This window comes from Truncatella angustata, assembly GCF_020726525.1.
Source record: "Truncatella angustata strain MPI-SDFR-AT-0073 chromosome Unknown BKA67scaffold_14, whole genome shotgun sequence".
Classification (NCBI taxonomy): domain Eukaryota; kingdom Fungi; phylum Ascomycota; class Sordariomycetes; order Amphisphaeriales; family Sporocadaceae; genus Truncatella; species Truncatella angustata.
In genome coordinates this window covers 176,285-195,559 of record NW_025763394.1, presented here as the reverse complement: position 1 = coordinate 195,559, position 19,275 = coordinate 176,285, and the positions used below count along the sequence as shown (strand labels likewise).

Here is a 19,275-nt window from a genome sequence, read left to right as displayed (position 1 = left end):
GAACACCGTCGCCATGCATATATGCTACAGTACCCATATACAGCCACACTACGAGGCACGACCCCAGGCCCCTGCGACCACCCGTCCACCACTTATACTAGCCTTTCTCTGCCCGCTGCCCTTGTTGAGACAGCCATAATGGACGACGCTGTTGTCGGGCAGGACGGCGACGACCGTGTTACCCAGCCTCTTGTGGCACGTTCCGCAAATCCGCTCTTCGCCCACGACAACTCTTCTATTTCGCCCACCTTGCCCGCCAGGCATGCCGTCGCCGAGCAGGAGGAGCGCTTGTGTGTCGACCAGCAACGTCTTGCGCAGACCTTCCACGACCCGACTCTCGGCCAGTCTCGAGTTTGCCGCACGGATGCGGCCGCTGAAGTAGGACTCCAACGCCCTGACCGGCAGATCATCAGGAACCAGAGACAGCGACGAAGACGCCGGAAGGCGGGAGCCGTGTTTCGATAAGAGGTCTAGTGCAGGGGCCAGGTTCGACTGATATGGCTTTGGTGGCGTGAGGTACAGACTGAGAAGGACATGGTATATCGAAGGGTGCGAATCGGGGTCGTCCTGGTCCAAGGGCTCCTCCGTTTGTCTCTGAGATGATGAGGGGGGTCGCGACGAGGGTCGTGACGAGCGGCGGAAAGATGACGTAGTCGGTGACGTCTGCGATGAGTCCTGCCGTGACTTCTGAATACGATTGCAGTAGCTGTATACATGGTCAATTATGGCCCGGGGGATGGATGAGCACGAAACAAAAGATTTTCTTACTCCTCAGCTTTGGCATAGTCCTGCATCTTAAAGACGTATATCTCAAGTGCCTGCTTATCGTTGCCCATGTTGCTAAAAACGATTGCTGATGCCTCGTAAAAGACAGGGTCTGTGTTGTGTTAGTCTCTGCTGTCTCCGGGAACGGGATCACTTCCAACTCACCGTCTCTCGGAATCAGCCTGTGAGCTTGGCCCAGGCTGTACTGCGAACTCTCCCGGAGGAAGTGCACCAACTTCTCCGACGCTTCGGTTCTCGCTGCATCATCTTGTTTCATCTCTTTCAGCATCTCGACACGCAAGTCGACGACGCGATTGTGAAAGTCGGGTGTGGCATCATCAAGTTCCTCAATGATATGTTCGAGATATTTGAGCTCCAACTTCTCGTCGATACCAGCCAGGAAGTGGACAACGCGGTCTCGCGGCAGCGTTTCGGCATTCTCAGAGTCCGCCAGGAAAACCTCCATGCCGGAGTCCGGCTCTCTTCGAAGAACCCATTCGGAGAACTCCAGGATAAGATCGACAAGATCCGGTGGTAACGACTGGAGATACAAAACCGTGCGTCGCGTGCCGCGAAGTTGAGATGGTATCTCAGTAGCGTCGATGGGTATTTCCTCGGCATCAGCACCATCTGCGGTTTCGGCTTGCCCGTGTCCTGGGCCGTTTTCCTGAACCCCTTCGTTCTCGTGCTCTTTATCACCGGTCCCGCCTCGCTTCGGCTTCAGCCAGTTCATGATTCCCGTCTTCTTCTCCTGGTCCTGCTCATCTGCGGTGCCAAACCTCCTGAGGAGCGTCAATGCCTCACGATGCAGCTTCTTGCCGTAGAAGAACTCAACCAGTTCACTATACCGGTTTGTCTGCAGCAGCTTTTCGTTGACAACTTTAGGGTCGCAAAAATTCGGGATGCGGAACAGGTGGCTGGCCAAGTTGGGCTGTGACAGCATATAGACACGGAACAACGTGGTGTCTACCAGGGTGAAAGTTTCTCTAATGGAATCCTCGAGTTCCTGCTCTGAATCTAGCTTTGACGTATCGATGAGAAATGACGCATCAAGACTGGCGCCCTTGGAGGGGTCCTCGGATGATTCGGTGGTTTGCGTATCAGATAGTCCCGAGGTTTGACGCCTCAATTTTCCCGTCTCAGGGTCTAGCACTCGTTGAAGTCGAGGTCGGGTTCCGGAGAGGAAGAACTTGAGCTCTGCAACAGCTTCCATCAAGTCTTTGCCTTCCAGAGTAGTGCTCTTGGGCACAACGGGGGCGGGCTCGGTTTTGGGTGCCTTGACGCTTGCGGTATCAGCATCCTTATCAGCTGTACTTGGACCTTTCTTGGAAGCAATAGAAGCAGTATCCGAGTCGGCTTTCTTCGCTCCTCCGCCCAACGGCCAGTATCTCGAGAACCCGCCACCACGCCCTGCTGAGGCAGCTTGTGCTGCGATGGAATCATTGTCGGCCGGCTTCTCCTTCTCTGCATCCTTGTCCCTTTCCACACTTGGCTTGTCGTCATCAGTACTGCCGTGCTCGGGATGCTCCGCCTCTTCTGCCTCTTGTGTTTCTGGCTCCGACTCCGAGACAGACTCCTCCTGGACCGGCTCTTCCGACAGATCACCAGATATCGACCTGGGGAATAACCTGAGAACCCTTTCTGGAGGTGCGTGGACATCATTCTCATTGAAGAGGTCCATGCTTTGCCTGTACTTCTTGGCCCGGAAGAGCATTTCGGCCTTGCGCATCTTGATTTCTCGCATGGTGCCAACTTTGTCCTTGAGCAAGGCATCTTCGAGCATCCCTAGTATGCTGATTGCTTCATCGTACTTGTTCTGCTGGATGAGCTCGGTGACTTGTGAGTCATAGTCGGTGGCATCCATCTTCCACACAGCTCGGTCGCTGCTCACGTGGAAGCCCTTGCCTGCGTGCGCCAGACTGACGGTGGGCGGCGGAAAGTGCATTTGTGCGGCACCTGGCAGGCTGATGTTCTGGATCAGGCTCAGCGTATCGGGATTCCAGACGTCGAGTGCACCCTTGGCTGGCGGCTGCAAGGCGAGTATGTATGGATAGCTGTAGCCAATGTTGTCGGGGGCGCTCTGCCAGGGCATCTGTCGCTTCTCCAGGGGCTTTCCGTCGGCATCAATGAAGAGCGAGCTGACATCCTTTGCAAGAAGCATCTCGCCATCTGCCAACTTGGTAGCGAGCGGCTTGGGCATGTACCCGCCCAGCCCCATATAGCCCATGCTGGCAGCTCCGAAGCGACTGCCCTGTCCACCTGCGGCGGCGGCGCCCGACCCGTTTATCTCCGTGATGGACGAGGTCTCCACGTCGACGAGCACATAGCCGGCATTCATGCCACACACCATGTGGGTGGCTGTAGACCAGGTGACGGAGCGCACGGACTCGGGAAGAACAATCTCTTGGACCTCGTTGCTGAGCTCGCTCTCCTGCCAGCTCCAGAGCAGCAGCTTCCTCTTGACAGCGACTGCCAGCCTGGATATGATCTCGGGGATGCCTGTGGCAGCATCTTTGACGACGTTGCTGGTGACAGCAAAGCAGGTTGCGTTTTTAGTTCGCGCGAGAGTTTCGACCAGTTCGTAGGTGGACAGGTCGTAGAGAGAGACATGGTAGGCAGAGAGGGAGACGATGAGGTTGGCCTCCTTGATTCTGGCGAGCTGTTCGATGGCGCGGGTAGAAAACTTGTCGACTTCGCGCAAAAGCACTGTCGGCTTGGCAGAGGAGCCGGTGTTCGGATTTGGGCGGTCGGCGTCGCTGGGTGCATTGCTGGGTGCGGAGGCATTGCCGTTGCCGTCGCCGTTGGGTTGGGAAGGGCTGTTGAGACGATAGACCCGCAGCACGCCTGTGTTCAACCCGACGAGCACACGGTCGCCTGCACGGATGGCCAAGTAAGCTATCGGGGACAGGGAGGCAGGAAGACGAGGGAGGGCATACCATATGCGAGGATGGTCTCGATCTTGGACTTGTCGCGCTGCTTCAGCTCGATGATGGGCCGAGCGGTGAAAGCGGAGAGCATCCTAATGCCGATAGCGATGGCTGTTGCCAGCCCGGAGATGTGCTCCGAATGTTCAGGTGGGAATAAACATCAGAGAGAATGGATGCGCTGGTCACGAAGGCAGGGCTGCTTGGGTTGGCGCAAGCTGTTCGAGGTTAAACGCTGGTCCGGGTTGTGGCATTGATCAGCTGCACTTCCTGCGGAGATACTGAGCTTGGGTTAATTAATAACTTATGTCATTGAAAGTTAGTCTAACTACCCTGCCAAAGAAAAGGTGGCAGGGGTGGGTGACACAAGAATTGGCGCACAGTTGAGTGTGCAGACTACCTAACCTAACCTACAAGTCAAAGGTTAGTGGCCAGTGCGCCAATTCTTCTGTCATGGCCCCAATCAGAACCCTGCTTCTAGACTCGACTAACTAGTCTAGACTATAGGCCTGGAGACGTTCCCCTTCTGCGACGAGCATCATTAAATGGTCGATGGCTACCCGATAGACCTCGTGTACACATAGTTCCGTTACAGGTCTGCTTGGTGTCAAGGTATACACAGTCACCCCAGTCCCGTGGCTCAGGCAAAGTCTCGTCTTTTACGATCCTACCTTGCTCATCCTCTTGATCACTATGTAGTCGCTCGAATGTTATTTGCAGTCACTAACTATCAGTGACAATTTCTTTAATACATCTTTATACCAAAATCAGAATATTCCATTATTAGATGTACCATAAATTTATATCTTGCACACGTTGTAGTCATGTGAGCACTATGCCAAGAGAGACGGATGACAAGGATGATCACGAGTTTCGGTCCGTAATTGGAGAAGATCCTCAGCATTGGCCATCTCCAAGGAAAGCAATATACAGGGACCAGGAAAAGGTATGGCAAGATTGCCCTACTCACGGTTTTAGGCCAAGCTTAAACGCTTCGACTTGGCAATCGGCGGTAGCTCGCACTCGGATGACAGCTTGGCACGGCACGGAGGTCTACCCAGCAGGTTCAGTGCTGGGCTTGGCGGGGTCTCTATCCAGGATAGTGATTATAGTAAAGGGCATGGCGACTGCCCAACAGGGGTCACATCCAGCCTAAACCATCATCTTCTCAAACATCGTGACGGTCTCTTCCAATGCCCGCAATCTGGCCTCGACATCCATCTTCCGGCGCTCGGCTGATTGCATGGCCTCGGCGACATCCTTGTCCTGTACTTTACTCAGCTCTGCCCTGAGCGAGTCGATGTCGTCTGATCCTTTCTTGCATCAGCCAATTTCGCCTTGATCTTTTCAGCCTCCTTTCCGGCATCTTGTATACGATTCTTGACTTCAAGATAGACATTTGCCTCGGCGGAAACAGGGAATACCGCACAACCGGTAGGGCTGACGTTTCCAACCGCCAGAATGCTGATATCCACTGGTGTTTTGCCACTGAGTGACTTGATCGCGGAAGGCTAAGCTAACGCAGTATCATGAGACATTTGATTAAGCGGTACGATGTAAACCACGCCTTTATCCTTGACGGCATAGTCCGCCAAAAGGGAATGGAAACCTTTCGAGCAGCCCAGTACAAGCTCATAGGCCATCTCGGATTTCGGGTCGTGAAAGGACTCTTCATACTCTGGATACTCAGCAATCGTGATCGAGGGTGTGTCATCGCATGGTCTGCATGGTAGCCGCTGCCAAAGCTCTTCAGCCAGGAAGGGCATGAAGGGAGAGGCGAGTCGCAAGCCAGATTCGAGTGTGGTGTAGAGTGTGTCTATGGCTGAATGAGCTTCTTCGGGTGTGCCACCCGAGATGATCGATTTCGAGTTCTCAATGTAGATATCAAATAGTTCATCATACGAGAACCGGTAACTGATCTGAGTGGACTTTGCGAATTCACGCTCTTCGAGTGCTGGTTCATTTGTTTTGCGGCGGTGTTCATCTTCGTCAAGCTCCATCTCTCCGGCAGACTCTCTTTTCCCGTCAAAGCACTGCTCTCACGAGGAACAACCCCATTTCCAAGCTTTCCAAGGACATACTTTGTGGCCTGATAAATCTTGTTACAGAATTTTCGGTAGCTGTGCATCGTCTTTATGTCGAAATTGATGTCGCCGCCAGATGACTGGGTGTAATTTATAAGCGAGAACCGCAAGGCATCGGCCCCGATGTCGGGAATACCTTATGGGAAGACCTTCTTCTGGTACTTTTCGGCATTCTTGACCTCGCTTTGGGCTAGGTACCTTGCCGCAGCTTTTCATGCAGACTGTCGAGACTAATACCGTCAATTATGTCGATCGGATCGATAACATTGCCGAGTGACTTTGACATTTTCCGACCCTCGTTGTCGCGAATCAAGCCATGGCAGTAAACCTCAGTAAAGGGCACCTTTCCAGTCAATTTCAAAGAGAATATGACCATACGGCTCACCCAGAATGGTATAATGTCCCAACCTGTCTCCAAAGTCGTGTTTGGAAAGTAGTTTTCAAAATCCGACGTCTTGTCTGGCCATCCAAGGGTACTGAACGGCCAAAGTCCAGAGCTGAACCACGTATCTAAGACGTCTTCGTCTCGCTTGAGCATCACTTTCTTGCCCGGGAACTTTTGTTCTGCTTTTCCCTGAGCCTCTCCCTGAGCCTCGCGTTCTGTCCTGCCACATACCCAGTAGTCGTCATCAGTATCACCCCCGCCGTCTTCGTCTTCGACACTGATAAAACATGCTGCTTAGGAAGGTTACAGGCTGGGCTTAGCAGTCAGCCGACTTCTATTATAGTCTCTTAGGAGCTATATTTACCGATCCTACAAGTTTCCATCCTAGTACTTAGGTACTCGTGGCAGTCCTCGAAATCTTGTAGCACTCATTTACCTACCTGTAGAACTCTTGCTACCTTACATATCATGCGGCTTGGCGTCAACACTCTATTTTGGCCAAAAAACAATCTAGCTACCCACTCTTCATCGCTCTCTGAAAGTGAGCTCTTGCCCCGATGTTGGTGTCATAGCTTACAAACGCCTCTTGCGTGTGGCGCGAGGCGCTTTGGGTCATTAGGCCGCAATTCAACGACGTCTCAGTACATGTACTACCTACCCCTAAGGTCTGATTTTCGTGACACGCTACTTGTCATGAAGTGCCGCCACAGATGAGAAGTTGGTTTGCAAACGCCAGGTTCTTTGGCGGTCATTGAAAGGCGATGTATCCAGGGTAATATAGGATTATAGAGATCATCATCCAATCCTTATATAGTCACGGATGGTCTTGTGCGCGACATGTACAACGCGAAGAGCATAGACAGAGAATTCTGAAAGCAGAACACAACAAAACAGATAATGGCCTGAACACGCGCTGTATCGGACATCATCCTTCCAGTTACGCACATCGCACGACATATAGATAAACTAGCCTCGCCTTGATATTTTAACAAGTACTTCATGATTCATAAATGATTAAACAAAATGACTATATAAAAGCAGGAACAACTACACAAAGGCTCATTACTGAGGTCAACTTATCGCGATAGCTAATGTTGCTCCCATACGCGAGGTCATCCTGGGCCCAGACAGCCTGCAATATCCTCTTACAATAATTGAAAGATCGGGACGAGCTCATCTTCTCCGTCCTGGAGATGAGGTCGAGGACGACGGCCCTTTGCTCATCCGTTCGCGCCTCACAGCCAATGACGTGAATGGGAAATTGCTGTCTACAAGAACTCAGTCTGGGTAAGATTGCGAAGGCTTTGTCGATGTGCTGTTGCGTGATGATTGGTTGGTCGATCAAACCTTCAAAACTGCGATTGAGATACAGGAGCATAGCAAGCTGATACAGTTGCAATACCAACGTCGCATCATCCGAAACACCATCTTTATCATGTGTGGCTTTTGGTATCGGTAGGCTCCTGATTCTCCAATCCATTACTTCTAGGAAGCCCTTGTAATCTCCCACGTTATCGCTGGTTTCTGGCGGGATTTTGCTGCTAGATACTGTATCGCATACTTGGGATAACAGATTTAACATGGAGAAAACAGGCGGCGGCAGACTGGAAATCTGAAACATTAAACATCAGATCAACACTTCATTTAGTCATGTAGCCTTTGTCATTTACGAACCTCGGACCAGAAGAGGTCTGTCGGAGTCGACTGGAGCTCCGGGGCCCCTTCTCTTTTCCAATGTAATAGTGAAAAGTGAGCGAGAACATCGTGGTAGTGCACCCAGTCTAGCAAGACGGCCATATCAGAGCCAAGCTGGAGTAGTGTTCTGATAGAAGACGCGTTGATGACCGTCTTGACGCCGCTGAGGTATCCCGTCCATTGGCCTGAAGTGCAAGATGACTGGTGGACCTCAAACGAACAAAGCAGCATCCCCGTGGCAGTATGCTGAATGGTCTCTTTCGCATCCAGAGTTGGCGCTACAGATCCTTCTGCCAAGCTTCTCAGCGCAGCAATTTTAAGCTCGATGGCTTGGGACTGTAATCCGTAGCGATGTAGCGAAGAAAAGGCCAGCACCGCCTGGAGCACTGCCGCAGCTGAGGCCGTCTCCCCTTGCAGGGCAATTCGAACTAGGATATTGCCGAGGGCGGTGGCATCGTGGCCAAAGGTACCCAGGGACGTGGCCGCTACACAGCAAACTACAGATGGTGTACACGAACTGTCAGCACTTCCTCCCCTGACTGAGCTTGGTAGGTGGCTATGCGAGTTTTGCACAACGTACAGTACTCCAACAGTTCTTGGTCAGAGTCCTCTAGCTTAGATGGGTTCCAGACCGTTGGTACGTGTAGCAAAGACAGGGTGCGCACCGGAACAGATCTTGTCAAGCTGTGATACAACTCAATATCCCAATGCGATGTGTGGACAAACCGTGCATCGGAGATTTGGCCCGCGGTGGGGGGTGACGGAGACACCATAGGCGACTCGGAGACGACAGCACGCCGGCGATCGTTGGCACGCGGCCAGAACAGCCTAAGACCATGCCACTGGCATTTCCGGTTGGATCGAGAGCAGTTTGTACAGTTCGGCCTGACGCGATCGCAACGGATGGCACGATCTGCCCGGGTTAGGTGTCTTCTTGTTTTCTTCTAGGTCCTATCCACTACCTACCTTTACATGCGGCACAACCGTTGCGCGGCGTTGTCATCTGCCCTTCCCGCATCATTGTGCTGATCAATCGTGCGTAAGGAGCCGAAGCACACAGCAGTGCAACATGGAGGGAAATTCGTGGACCCTTAAACCGGTAGCGGAGACATATATTTATGAACTTGCCATTTCTAGGTATTCGACGTTACACTGCATCATGCGGGTCCATGCATGCTTATAAAGCACATTGGTGGGGACTATCAACAGCATTACGGCGCTTGCTTACTTTGCTGACACGAATTGCGTGAGCTCGTTAGACACGCGCGTAATCTAATCTAAGCGAATCGGTAATCACGATCGGAAATTGGCGAGTACCAGAGAGCACCATTTAGGATCAGTATATTTTCCCTATCCGTCTAACAGGACGGATAGCCAGCTAGCTAGCTAAGCACCCTGTTATCGAAGTAATTTGATTTTTAGAGATAATTATAGAAATAGTTATAGAAATATCGTGGTATCCACGGCAACATTTATTTCTTATCATCCTTATGGTTGGTTGGCTAGTATAAGATGCTCAAGGTGAATATTCCTTTCTACTCAAGGCTCAAGCTACCGTAAGAACCAGCATCCCGCCTTTTGATTTGCATTATTTAATAGGTCTTTGTCTAAGAAATGACTATATTTATCAGTTGGTCTGTATTTTGCGTTATTTTTGTGACACTCAACTAGCTCGGGATAAATTACTTGAGACACTTGTGGTCAATGAGGTGAGTTAGAGAGTCGTGTACAAAGAGAGACAGCGAGGATCATATCAAGAACCATTACATGACAAATTTCCAGAAAACAATGATGTAACCTCGTACACTTAAGACAAGGGCTGGCACATCTTACATATTCGTTTTGCGCCTGAGTAATTTCACAGATCCATAAAACAGCTATCATACTCTAGTACGGCCTATTTATCTGTCAATGAACATTACCTTACGAAACATCTCTGGGGCGATACCTCCATTACGTCAAAAGTTGTTTGTTAGTAAGACACGCAACTTTCTAGATCACCAGCCACTAATAAGCTACATGCGTAAGTAGATAATGGGTCCTGAATTAAATTCATTGGACTCTATAGAAATAGATATCTGTGTGTGGTATGAAGTAGAAGTACAGGTGTTTCTAGAGATTCCTACAGAAGAGCGTCACCCTTCCACCTTTTGTGAGGTTTACAACCACTTTTTGTTTCCGAGGTGAGAAATAAACGCACCACCATAGCCACCCTCGATGCTGGCCTTCTCCCAGGTCGATCTGACATCTCGGATCGCTTCGTCTACGGGGGTTGGGCCCTTGAAGTGAGGTGCATAGGCTGAGAGCTTGCCCATGAATCCCATCAAGCCCTGGGTCTGTTCTGGAGTGGCTGTGGGTATGTATTAGCAAAATGTCCATATGTTTCAATCTTGAGAACAGGCATACGTACCATTCACAAAGTGGCCCACCTCCACCGCTCCCGGGCTGATACTCACGAAGAGCACACCGTCTTTCTTGTACTGCGCGTTGAACTTGGCCACAATGACGTTCATAGCCGCCTTAGAGGCAGAGTACAAGGCACTTATCTCAATCTCGAAATCGTTGATCAAGTCGAGATCGGCATGACCGCTAGAAATGGTGATGACCTTCTTGACCTTCCCTTTCATCACAAGAGGGAGGAAGAGGTTGAAGAGGTGGATGTTACCGACGACATTGGTCCGGAATAGCTTCGATGAAACATCCTCCAGCTCCTCGACATTGTCGCCCCTGTCGAAAACACAGTGTTAACCACAGACCAGCCCGGACATTAGCCAGAGGGAAGTAGACCTACAATTTGCCGATGGGATCAAAGGCGTCGAATAGGGACGGGAAAGCTCCGTTGGCAACCAGGTAGTCGATGCCACGCTCGCCAACAGTCTTGGCAGTGTCGGCAGCGGCTTGCTTCAGGCTGGCGTAGCTGGTGAGGTCTGCATGGAGGATATGAACATTGGAACGGGCGCCCAGCTCTGCCGCCACCTTCTTCTCTGTTGCAGCCTTGTCGCGGACCAGGCCGACGACTAGGTTCTTCGGGTCTTCAGAGATCTGCTTCACAAACTCGAACTAGGCTGGAGTAAGCAAAGCCAATACGCATCGCAGCATGAGGCATACTCACCCCAATTCCCTTCGACACCCCGGTAATAACGTAAACGGACATATTGAGTGATTTCAACTTAGATGTGTTGCTGTGGAATGCAATAGGGGCTAGTCTAGACTACCGTGGCTCGACTGGTTTATATATACCCATATGTGAGGTGCTTAATAATGTAATGGAACAGAAGTCTTTGTTTATTGATTGATAATTCGGTGTGCTGGTCTTGCCGTGTATGCTTCTGTATAGTTGCCTCATATCTGTGTTTGTCATGCAATGCATGCTCGTGCATAGTTACCTCAAATCTCACTTGACGTACCACATGCATATTCATTGTACATGGGTTATACGCACGGACCTAGGCTAGTCCGACTGAAGGATATACTCGGCTGTTACATATTACTTGCATAATGCGACACATATCTATACACACCCATTCACTTGTCAAGTCCTTTCCGAAGCTAATCAGAGCATCCCAGGGTGGATATCTATGTGCTTTATAGTATTGAAAAGTTTATGCGGCCGACTGCCAGTCAGAACCAATCGTTATAGTTGAATTTCCCGGCTTATGGGTTTTGTCCTCCCCACTGCGTACAAAAAGTTTTTATAGGTGGAAGCAAATCAGAATATCATTATCTTGGTAGCACTAAACAATTATTCACAATGTCCTGGGGCCCATGGGGCATGGTAATCTGGCCTGTGGACTACCATTAAGGTAGTTTCCGTAGTTTACCAGGACTTGGCCACGGCGTCTGCATGTTAGTATCCGAGGCCAGGATGACAGGTTTTCTCAGAACATGCTTTCACCACCTCTAATGCATCAACTGGAACCACTTCGCTCCAATCAATCTTGAGGCTCGCAACAGGTTTCCCTAGTTCTTATTGCCATGTCATCCAAGCTAGAAAGAAGAGACGGCCCTCGGAGTGCTATCGCACCAATTTACAAGGCCCAAGCCTCTCCCCCAGAATATCCACTTGACCAACCAAGTTGCCTCGTCACGGGAAGCAATGTGGGCACCGGGTTCGAGGCCTCACGCCAGCTGCTGCATCTCCAGCTATCACACCTGATCATGGGCGTGCGCTACCAGAGCAAAGGCGACGCGGCAGCAGACGCCCTACGCAGAGAGTTTCCCGGCTCCAATATCTCCGTCTGGCACCCTGATCACGAGTCCTACGGCTCGATCCGGACCTTCGTGAGCCGTTGTGAAACATTCCCTCGCATCGATTTCGCGATACTAAATGCCGCCGTAGCCAAATATGGCTTCACGATCGTATCAGCTACGGCCACGAGACCATGACGCAGGTTAATTACCTCTCGAATGTGCTGCTTACCATCTTGCTTCTCCCTGTTCTCAAGGCCAAGACAAATGCGACGAACAAACCGCCGGTGCTGAGTCTCGTAGGCTCTGACATGGCGTATACATCGCGGGTTAACATGAAAGCCAGCAGTGCGCTTAACAGATTGACAATCCTGAGGGCTTCATGCAGATGGCGTGGTATGGCAAGTCGAAACTTTTGCTCACCCTCTTTATCATTACGCTCGTCAACCATGTCGACCCCAACAATGTTCTTGTCAACATGGTGAACCCGGACATGACCAGAGGGACGAATATCAAGCGGGAGTTGCCCTCACTATACGGAGCGATTATGGCCATGCTATATCTTGTCGTGGGCAGATCGGTCGTGGTGGCCGCTACGACGTATGCCGATGCCGTGGTAGCTCACGGCCCGGAGACCCACGGCTGCTTTATCGGTGATTGGGTCATTAAACCGTAATAATCTCCCTCTTCTAGTGTTTTTCTCTACTATCTCATTACTGTGCGTTTGACCACGGTAGGAGAACATCATGTACCTTAAGCTCAAATCTGCAAACAGGTATCCCGAGATATGCTACACAGAAGAGGGGTAGGAATTCGGGGAACGATTATGGGAGGCAACTATGAGGGAACTTGGTTTCGCTGGTGTGGGGGGTACTCAACTTGCTTACGTCCCTCGAGGAGCTCGATTACATAGAGCCGCTTCAGACGTTGTGACTGCGAGTATCCAAAGCGCCAGAGACGTTTTCGGTGAGAAATGAGAGGTGGTCCGAGTACATTTGGATCCCCACTGTACTTAAAAGTGCTCAAAGTGCGTTCCACCACTGCTCCTGTATTTCAAACAACGAGACTGCGCCTTATCACCCCCATCTCACCATGTTTCGGCGAGCATTACGATCTGTTCTTGGTTGAATTCATTTTGGACCTATCAAATCCCAATCGCGGTCTTTTCAGGTAGGTTTTACTTGTATCATGACCCATGCCCTTGGGACAGCTCACATCCACCTAGGTTAGCCGCGTCAGTGCTGATGACGCAGCAATCACAAGCACCAAAACCTCCATGGGACCGCAGTCGTTGAATCGCGAAAGACTGAATACTGCTGCCAACGACGACAAGCAGAGTAGTTCTTGCTCACCTTTTTGCATATGAATATGCCGAGTGCGGGGACTGCTTAGATCTGGGCACTTCTTAATTGATTTGTCCACCACTGTCGCCTACTGAAGTGGAAAACTTCTCGATTGTCTGCCGTGTGGGCAACAGTGCACATGAGAGTCGATGGTCATAGTATGCAATTATGCCCAGCCGAACCAGTGTCTCGCACCGTCGCCAAGATGACGCCAGCGATATGCTATAGCGGGGCCAAATACGCTAATTGCGAAGGCCAAGAATCAAATCATTGTCTTCAGGGGAATCTTGAGCCGCCAGTCCTTCATCCTCCCTCGGCGCAGCAAGCTATGAAAGTGTGAAAGGGGCGACCTGGCGGTAGACACCTGATTTGGATTCTGGTCCACGGTCGACGAGTTGACTTAACCCACTCATGTTCGACGAGCTACGATGTCTGGCGTGTGTTTAACTCTACTGGTAAATTTGTCTGGTCCGCGAGCAACTGTATCGATCCATTCGGCCCTAATTAATTAGTACCTGGAAATGGAGGACTCCGAGCTACCTCGTTGTCCTTGCCATTGGATAAAATCCACACCCGTTTGTCTTCAAAGTGCATGGAGTTTTGTGTTGCACGGTCTCGTGTACCTTTAATGATCTTTGAGTCAATTTATTACTCGCTATACGCAGTTTGTATCTACAGAAATCGCATAGTCGCAGCTCACTAGCCACAGAATTTTTTGAATTTTTTTTAATAAGGAAGGCCTGGAAAATCTCGGTCGCCACCCCGAGATACTGGGAGACGCTTTCCTCCTGTTCCATACCCGTCATTGCATACCCTGGGGAATATCGCTGGTCCCTTCTTCAGCGTGCGACGCTCCTGCTGGTAGAAATCCCACATATTTCCCAGCCTACCTACGGGTGTGCTTCAGCAGTACTCTCTCTATTCCATCACAACTTCATTCCTATAGGCTCCTCCTCACCTAAGTATTGATCTAAAGCAAGTCTATCGAGATGGGGTTCTCCTTTCGTGGTAAGATCAACAAGACTTCAGTTGATGCGGATGATATTTCAACGGCCACCAGCGCTGCCATTGAGGTCGGTGGAGCGACTGTCCATTTCGAGGCTGATCTGAAGAAATTCAAGCGTCTTCATAAGTGGGATCCATTCTTGGACGTCGAGAAGCTTGACGCCGTCGACGACATTTTGGGTACTGATGACGTTGAAAAGGAGGCTGCCGTCGAAGTTACCCTTTTAGTAGAGGACTCTCCATATGCAGAAGTGCGAGCTGCTGTATGTACTCGGTTATGTGTTCACATTCGTGTTGCAATCTAACGTGTACGAAAGGTTCAACCTTGTGATGATCCCGAGACCCCAGTCGGAACCATTCGCGCATGGACCATTGGTTGGCTGCTTTGCACCATAGTTGCCGCTTGCAATATCCTGCTGGGACTACGTCGATCACCTACCTACATCACTGCTACTGTCGTGCAACTAATCGCTTACCCGATTGGCACGGGATGGGCCAAATTCATGCCACACGCGCGGATTGGCGGCCTTGAGCTTAACCCGGGTCCTTTCAATATGAAGGAGCACACGATTATCACCATTATGACAGCTGCCGGTGCGTCAGCCAGTTACGCAATTGATATTCTCTTAGCTCAGGAAGTGTTCTACAAGCAGCACTTCGGTTGGGGGTTCCAGATCCTACTGGTTATCTCGACTCAGGCCATGGGTTTCGGCATGGCCGGTGTTCTTCGGCGGTTTTTGGTCTGGCCTGCTGCCATGGTGTGGCCCGCCACCCTCATTTTCACTACCGTTATGTATTCGCTACACGACCACTCGCCTTCCAACCCGGCTACGAGCAACGGCTGGAGAATCGGTCGCTACAAGTTCTTCCTCGTTGTTGCGCTTTGCACTTTTTGCTACGAGTGGATTCCTCAGGTTATGGCCACCTTCTTACAGATGTTTACCTTTGTATGCTGGATCGCTCCGCAGAATGTGGTCATTAACCAGATCTTTGGTGGTCAGACTGGACTGGGTCTAATTCCTATATCTTTCGACTGGAGCATTATCACCGGTTTCATGGGTAGCCCACTGCAGACTCCCGCCTTTGCCCTTGCCAATGTCGGTGCTGGTATCTTGTTCATGTTGCTGGGCTGCGTTGGACTCGCCTACGCTGGCCCTGATTACATGAAGTATCTCCCGATTAGTGCGAATTCCAACTTTGACCATTTCGGCAATTCTTACAACACCAGCCGCATTTTGACCGAAGACTTCACTTTCAATCAGGCGGCTTACGATGAGTACTCTCCTCTGCTGTTGGGACCTGCATTTTCCCTGTCTTATGGCTTGTCTTTCGCCACTCTGATTTCCACGGTCGTTCACGTGGGTCTCTTTTATGGCAAGGATATCTGGGCTCGGTTCCGCAACGTCCGTTTCGAGGATGCTGATGTGCACCTCAAGTTGATGCGCAGATACAAGGAATGTCCCGAGTGGTGGTTCGCCATCATATTCGTTATCAGCTTCGCCTTTGGTATGATCGCATCGCAGGTTTGGCACACACATCTCACATGGTGGGCGTATATACTTTGTGTGGTCATCGGCGCTGTCTTCATCCTCCCTGTGGGAGTTATTCAGGCCATCACCAACCAGCAGACCGGTTTGAACGTCATCACTGAGATGGTCATCGGTTACATGACCCCTGGCCGCCCCGTTGCCATGATGTTGTTCAAGTCATGGGGATACATGCTTGCATATAACGGTCTCAATTATAGTATGTAATTTCTTTTTTCTCTTTGAAATAACTAACATCTCAGCCTTGACCTAATGCGCTGACGTCTTCCTTTTCTAGTTTCTGATATGAAGATTGGTCATTACATGAAAATTCCACCGAGAACCATGTTCGCCGCCCAGTTGTTCGCTGTTGTTTGGCTGTCACTCGTCCAGATTGCCGCGTACAACTTCCTCCGTGGTAACATTGAGGGTATTTGCACTGTCACACAAATCAACGGTCTCACCTGCCCCCACGCCAAGACGTTCTTCAACGCTTCGGTTATTTGGGGTCTTCTTGGACCTGCCAAGATGTTTGGTGCTGGTCAGTTGTACAGCTGGGTAAACTACTTCTGGCTCATCGGTGCTATCCTGCCGGTTGCGCAGTACTTCCTAGCGCGGCGCTACCCCCGTAGTTTTCTCCGATATGTCTTCTTCCCTGCAATCTTTGGTGCTGCTGGTATGATTCCTCCTGCGACGTCCTGGTATCTTGGCCAGTATGTTATTGTTGGACTCTTCTTCAACTACTTTATCAAGAACCGCTTCTTCGGCTGGTGGAGTAAGCCTTCTACCCTTCCACAACTCCCTGAAAGGAGTAAATAACTAACAGTAACTTCTAGGACGCTACAACTATGTCATGTCCGGTGCGCTCGATATTGGAACAGCCCTGTGTATAGTCGTCTCTGCACTCGCGCTCGGTCTGAGCGGTACCAACTTTCCCGACTGGTGGGGCAACACCGTCTGGCAGAAGAACCTTGACAACGACGGCACCGCTGTCACCAAGGCTCTGCCTGGTGACGGTTCTTTCCTAGGGCCTGCTACATGGCACTAGAAATTGAGATTACACATTTGACGATGTGTCGTGACGATGATTATGATTACACTTTATATGGGTTATCAAAATACGATACCCCCGCTCTTGCCTAGCCGCAAATGATTACCTAGATACCCCAATACAAAGCATTTGGATAGAGGTTAGCTCTGCCTAGATCATATAGGTAAATTGAATGACTGATATTGGTTCGTTCTTGAGACTTCTCATGCCGCGTTTCATGATAATTCTTCTCATGATCAATTGGCTCTCACAGCGACAAGGTTCCTAAGGTTAGTATGAAGTGTTGCCAGTGATAACTGGACAGGAAGGAACCACGCCTCCCCTGGCATTCACTTGGATGCAACCATCGTATCTGTTACAGTCCGGAGACAAGAAACATAAATGTTCGCACTAAAACTTAGTGCCCAAGGCCCTTCTTGTCCTCGACCTCGGCCACGAGACCCGGTGCGACGCCATCCTGCGCCGACCCCTTGAGGTCGGCCTCACCCATCTCGCCATCCCAGCCGCTCGCGAGGAGGTACGCGCGGAAGCTCTCGTCCTCGACGGCGAGGTCCTCGCCCCTGAGGTCGCGGACGAAGAACCTCGTGACCAGGACGCCCGTGACGCCGCAGAGTGCGGCGACGATGAAGGTCCAGCGCTTGCCCAGGCCGTTCTGGATGGGTGTAAAGGCCTCAGTGCCGAGGGCGGCACCGACCTTGCCGACGGCAGCCGAGAGACCGTAGCACGTCCCGCGCACCGCCGTCGCGTACGACTCGCTGCTGATGAGCCCCAGCATATCCCCTGGCCCCAGGTTGCCCGATGACTGCATCAGCCCGTAGAAGACGACGAAGAGCGGCGTGATCTGTGTGATCTGGTCGTAGGCACACCCGATGATCAGCCCGAAGACCAGGTAGCCGCTGAAACCGACCATCATGGTGTTGCGCCGGCCGATCTTGTTGCACAGGTAGGCCCCGATGAACACGCCGGGAAGGGAGATGGCGCCGAGCAGGAGTTGATACTCTGCGGTCTTGACGATGTCGGAGTTCTTGACAACGCTCGAGATTATGGTGCCCGAAAACACTCCGTTCGGGAAGGTGATCTTGGGGATGGTCAGCATCTTGAATGTCTTTCGTCATGGTGCATACCGACTAACAAAATCATAAAGGAACCAAGCCCCAGCAGTACCGATCAGGCTCTTCCAGTAGTATCTCAGCACTAGCAGGTATGGCACTCTCTTCTTGATAGCTCCGCGGCGGTACAGCTTGGAGTTGAGCATCTTGATACGGAAGTAGAAGATGACGATAGGAATGACGCAGCCGATGCCAAAGCAGACGCGCCATACCGTCGAGAGACGGTTGACACCAGCTACCGAGATGACAATGAGAAAGACGATAACAGCTAGCGGTCCGCCGAAGGACAGAGGCAAATTGGTGACCAGAACAAAGATGGGGCCGCGATTCTTCGGGGTGCGTTCGTTGGCAGACTCGCTGGCACTGGTTGATGCGGCTGGATACTCACCGCCCGCGCCGAAACCAACAACACCACGGGCCACGGTCAGCATCCAGAACATCCCCAAGGTTGTAGTACCATGAGCAGCGGTGGCTAATATGCCGCCGATGATGACCATGAGTGTTGTCAGCACGATGGCAAATTTGCGGCCCAAGTAGTCGCAGCAGAAACCAACGACAACTTGGCCGAGAACCTCGCCCACAAGCAGCGCATTGGAGACTTGGGTCTTGACGGCTGAAGTGTAGACATTGGGATATTCCTTTGCGAACAGCACATTCAGCATAGTCCTGGCACATGTGAGCATGACTGGTCTTTCACTTGCCGCGGAATCCAGGGTGCGTACATCAAGTTATTCTGGTATCTATCAACTTATCAATCTCACATCACAGCACGATGTCATTTTCATTTCGGTTAGAGCAGAACTCACCCGTCAGAAGCCAATCCTGCACCCGCAGCAATAATGGTAAACAAGTCAGACAGCCTCTGTCGCCTCCCGGAAACCTGTGCCGAGGGTGCTGCGGGGTCCTTGGGGTCATCCGCAGCCACAACGTTCTGAGCTGCAACTATATTCTTCTCACCGGAATGAGACGAGGCAGAAGCCTGCTCGACATCGCCAGTGTGACCGTTGTCTGGCATCTCGACTCTTTAGCGATGACTGCAGAGACAATTGGCGTTGCGGTTTCTTTGTACGAGGCAATCGTTTGACACTGTCCCGCTTCTCTCGTACCGAGCACCCGTCCCTGTGTTACCGGTGACGTATTCGCTGTATCGCCTTGGTCGCTGGCAATGCCTGTCTTGGGAGTGTCGCCTCGAGCTGTGCA

The 19,275-nt window shown here is 51.2% G+C and overlaps 7 protein-coding genes across 7 annotated transcripts; 2 read left to right on the top strand and 5 right to left on the bottom strand.

The window, feature by feature from the left end:
- Positions 1-48: 48 nt before the first annotated feature.
- Positions 49-3,783, bottom strand: BKA67DRAFT_528613 (vacuolar sorting protein 39 domain 1; the record flags this gene model as incomplete). The annotated part of the gene is made up of 7 exons (XM_046098964.1): positions 49-592; positions 650-706; positions 769-877; positions 931-1,354; positions 1,439-2,187; positions 2,254-3,639; positions 3,702-3,783. 7 exons carry the CDS (start codon positions 3,781-3,783, stop codon positions 49-51), a joined length of 3,351 nt encoding a protein of 1,116 aa, XP_045951030.1.
- A 1,058-nt stretch (positions 3,784-4,841) lies between these two features.
- BKA67DRAFT_697150 (uncharacterized protein) lies at positions 4,842-5,689 on the bottom strand (the record flags this gene model as incomplete). The annotated part of the gene is made up of 3 exons (XM_046109367.1): positions 4,842-5,002; positions 5,065-5,185; positions 5,243-5,689. The coding sequence occupies 3 exons, from the start codon at positions 5,687-5,689 to the stop codon at positions 4,842-4,844; spliced, it is 729 nt and encodes a 242-aa protein (XP_045951029.1).
- A 274-nt stretch (positions 5,690-5,963) lies between these two features.
- BKA67DRAFT_665336 (tRNA synthetases class I-domain-containing protein) lies at positions 5,964-8,874 on the bottom strand (the record flags this gene model as incomplete). Its single annotated transcript, XM_046108538.1, has 5 exons — positions 5,964-6,435; positions 7,265-7,770; positions 7,833-8,338; positions 8,434-8,766; positions 8,820-8,874. The coding sequence occupies 5 exons, from the start codon at positions 8,872-8,874 to the stop codon at positions 5,964-5,966; spliced, it is 1,872 nt and encodes a 623-aa protein (XP_045951028.1).
- A 1,003-nt stretch (positions 8,875-9,877) lies between these two features.
- Positions 9,878-11,045, bottom strand: BKA67DRAFT_588098 (putative short chain dehydrogenase). Its single transcript, XM_046104361.1, has 4 exons — positions 10,966-11,045; positions 10,645-10,913; positions 10,264-10,580; positions 9,878-10,203 (listed from the first exon to the last, which is right to left on the bottom strand). Exons 1-4 carry the CDS (start codon positions 11,005-11,007, stop codon positions 10,013-10,015), a joined length of 819 nt encoding a protein of 272 aa, XP_045951027.1. The 5' UTR covers positions 11,008-11,045; the 3' UTR covers positions 9,878-10,012.
- A 783-nt stretch (positions 11,046-11,828) lies between these two features.
- On the top strand, positions 11,829-12,850 carry BKA67DRAFT_596245 (uncharacterized protein; the record flags this gene model as incomplete). Its single annotated transcript, XM_046105278.1, has 4 exons — positions 11,829-12,212; positions 12,245-12,370; positions 12,403-12,713; positions 12,817-12,850. 4 exons carry the CDS (start codon positions 11,829-11,831, stop codon positions 12,848-12,850), a joined length of 855 nt encoding a protein of 284 aa, XP_045951026.1.
- Positions 12,851-14,373: 1,523 nt separating this feature from the next.
- On the top strand, positions 14,374-16,963 carry BKA67DRAFT_665333 (OPT family small oligopeptide transporter; the record flags this gene model as incomplete). Its single annotated transcript, XM_046108537.1, has 4 exons — positions 14,374-14,652; positions 14,707-16,135; positions 16,214-16,690; positions 16,752-16,963. The coding sequence occupies 4 exons, from the start codon at positions 14,374-14,376 to the stop codon at positions 16,961-16,963; spliced, it is 2,397 nt and encodes a 798-aa protein (XP_045951025.1).
- Positions 16,964-17,363: 400 nt separating this feature from the next.
- BKA67DRAFT_528590 (major facilitator superfamily domain-containing protein) lies at positions 17,364-19,090 on the bottom strand (the record flags this gene model as incomplete). The annotated part of the gene is made up of 4 exons (XM_046098959.1): positions 17,364-18,044; positions 18,099-18,741; positions 18,798-18,815; positions 18,882-19,090. 4 exons carry the CDS (start codon positions 19,088-19,090, stop codon positions 17,364-17,366), a joined length of 1,551 nt encoding a protein of 516 aa, XP_045951024.1.
- Positions 19,091-19,275: the final 185 nt, after the last annotated feature.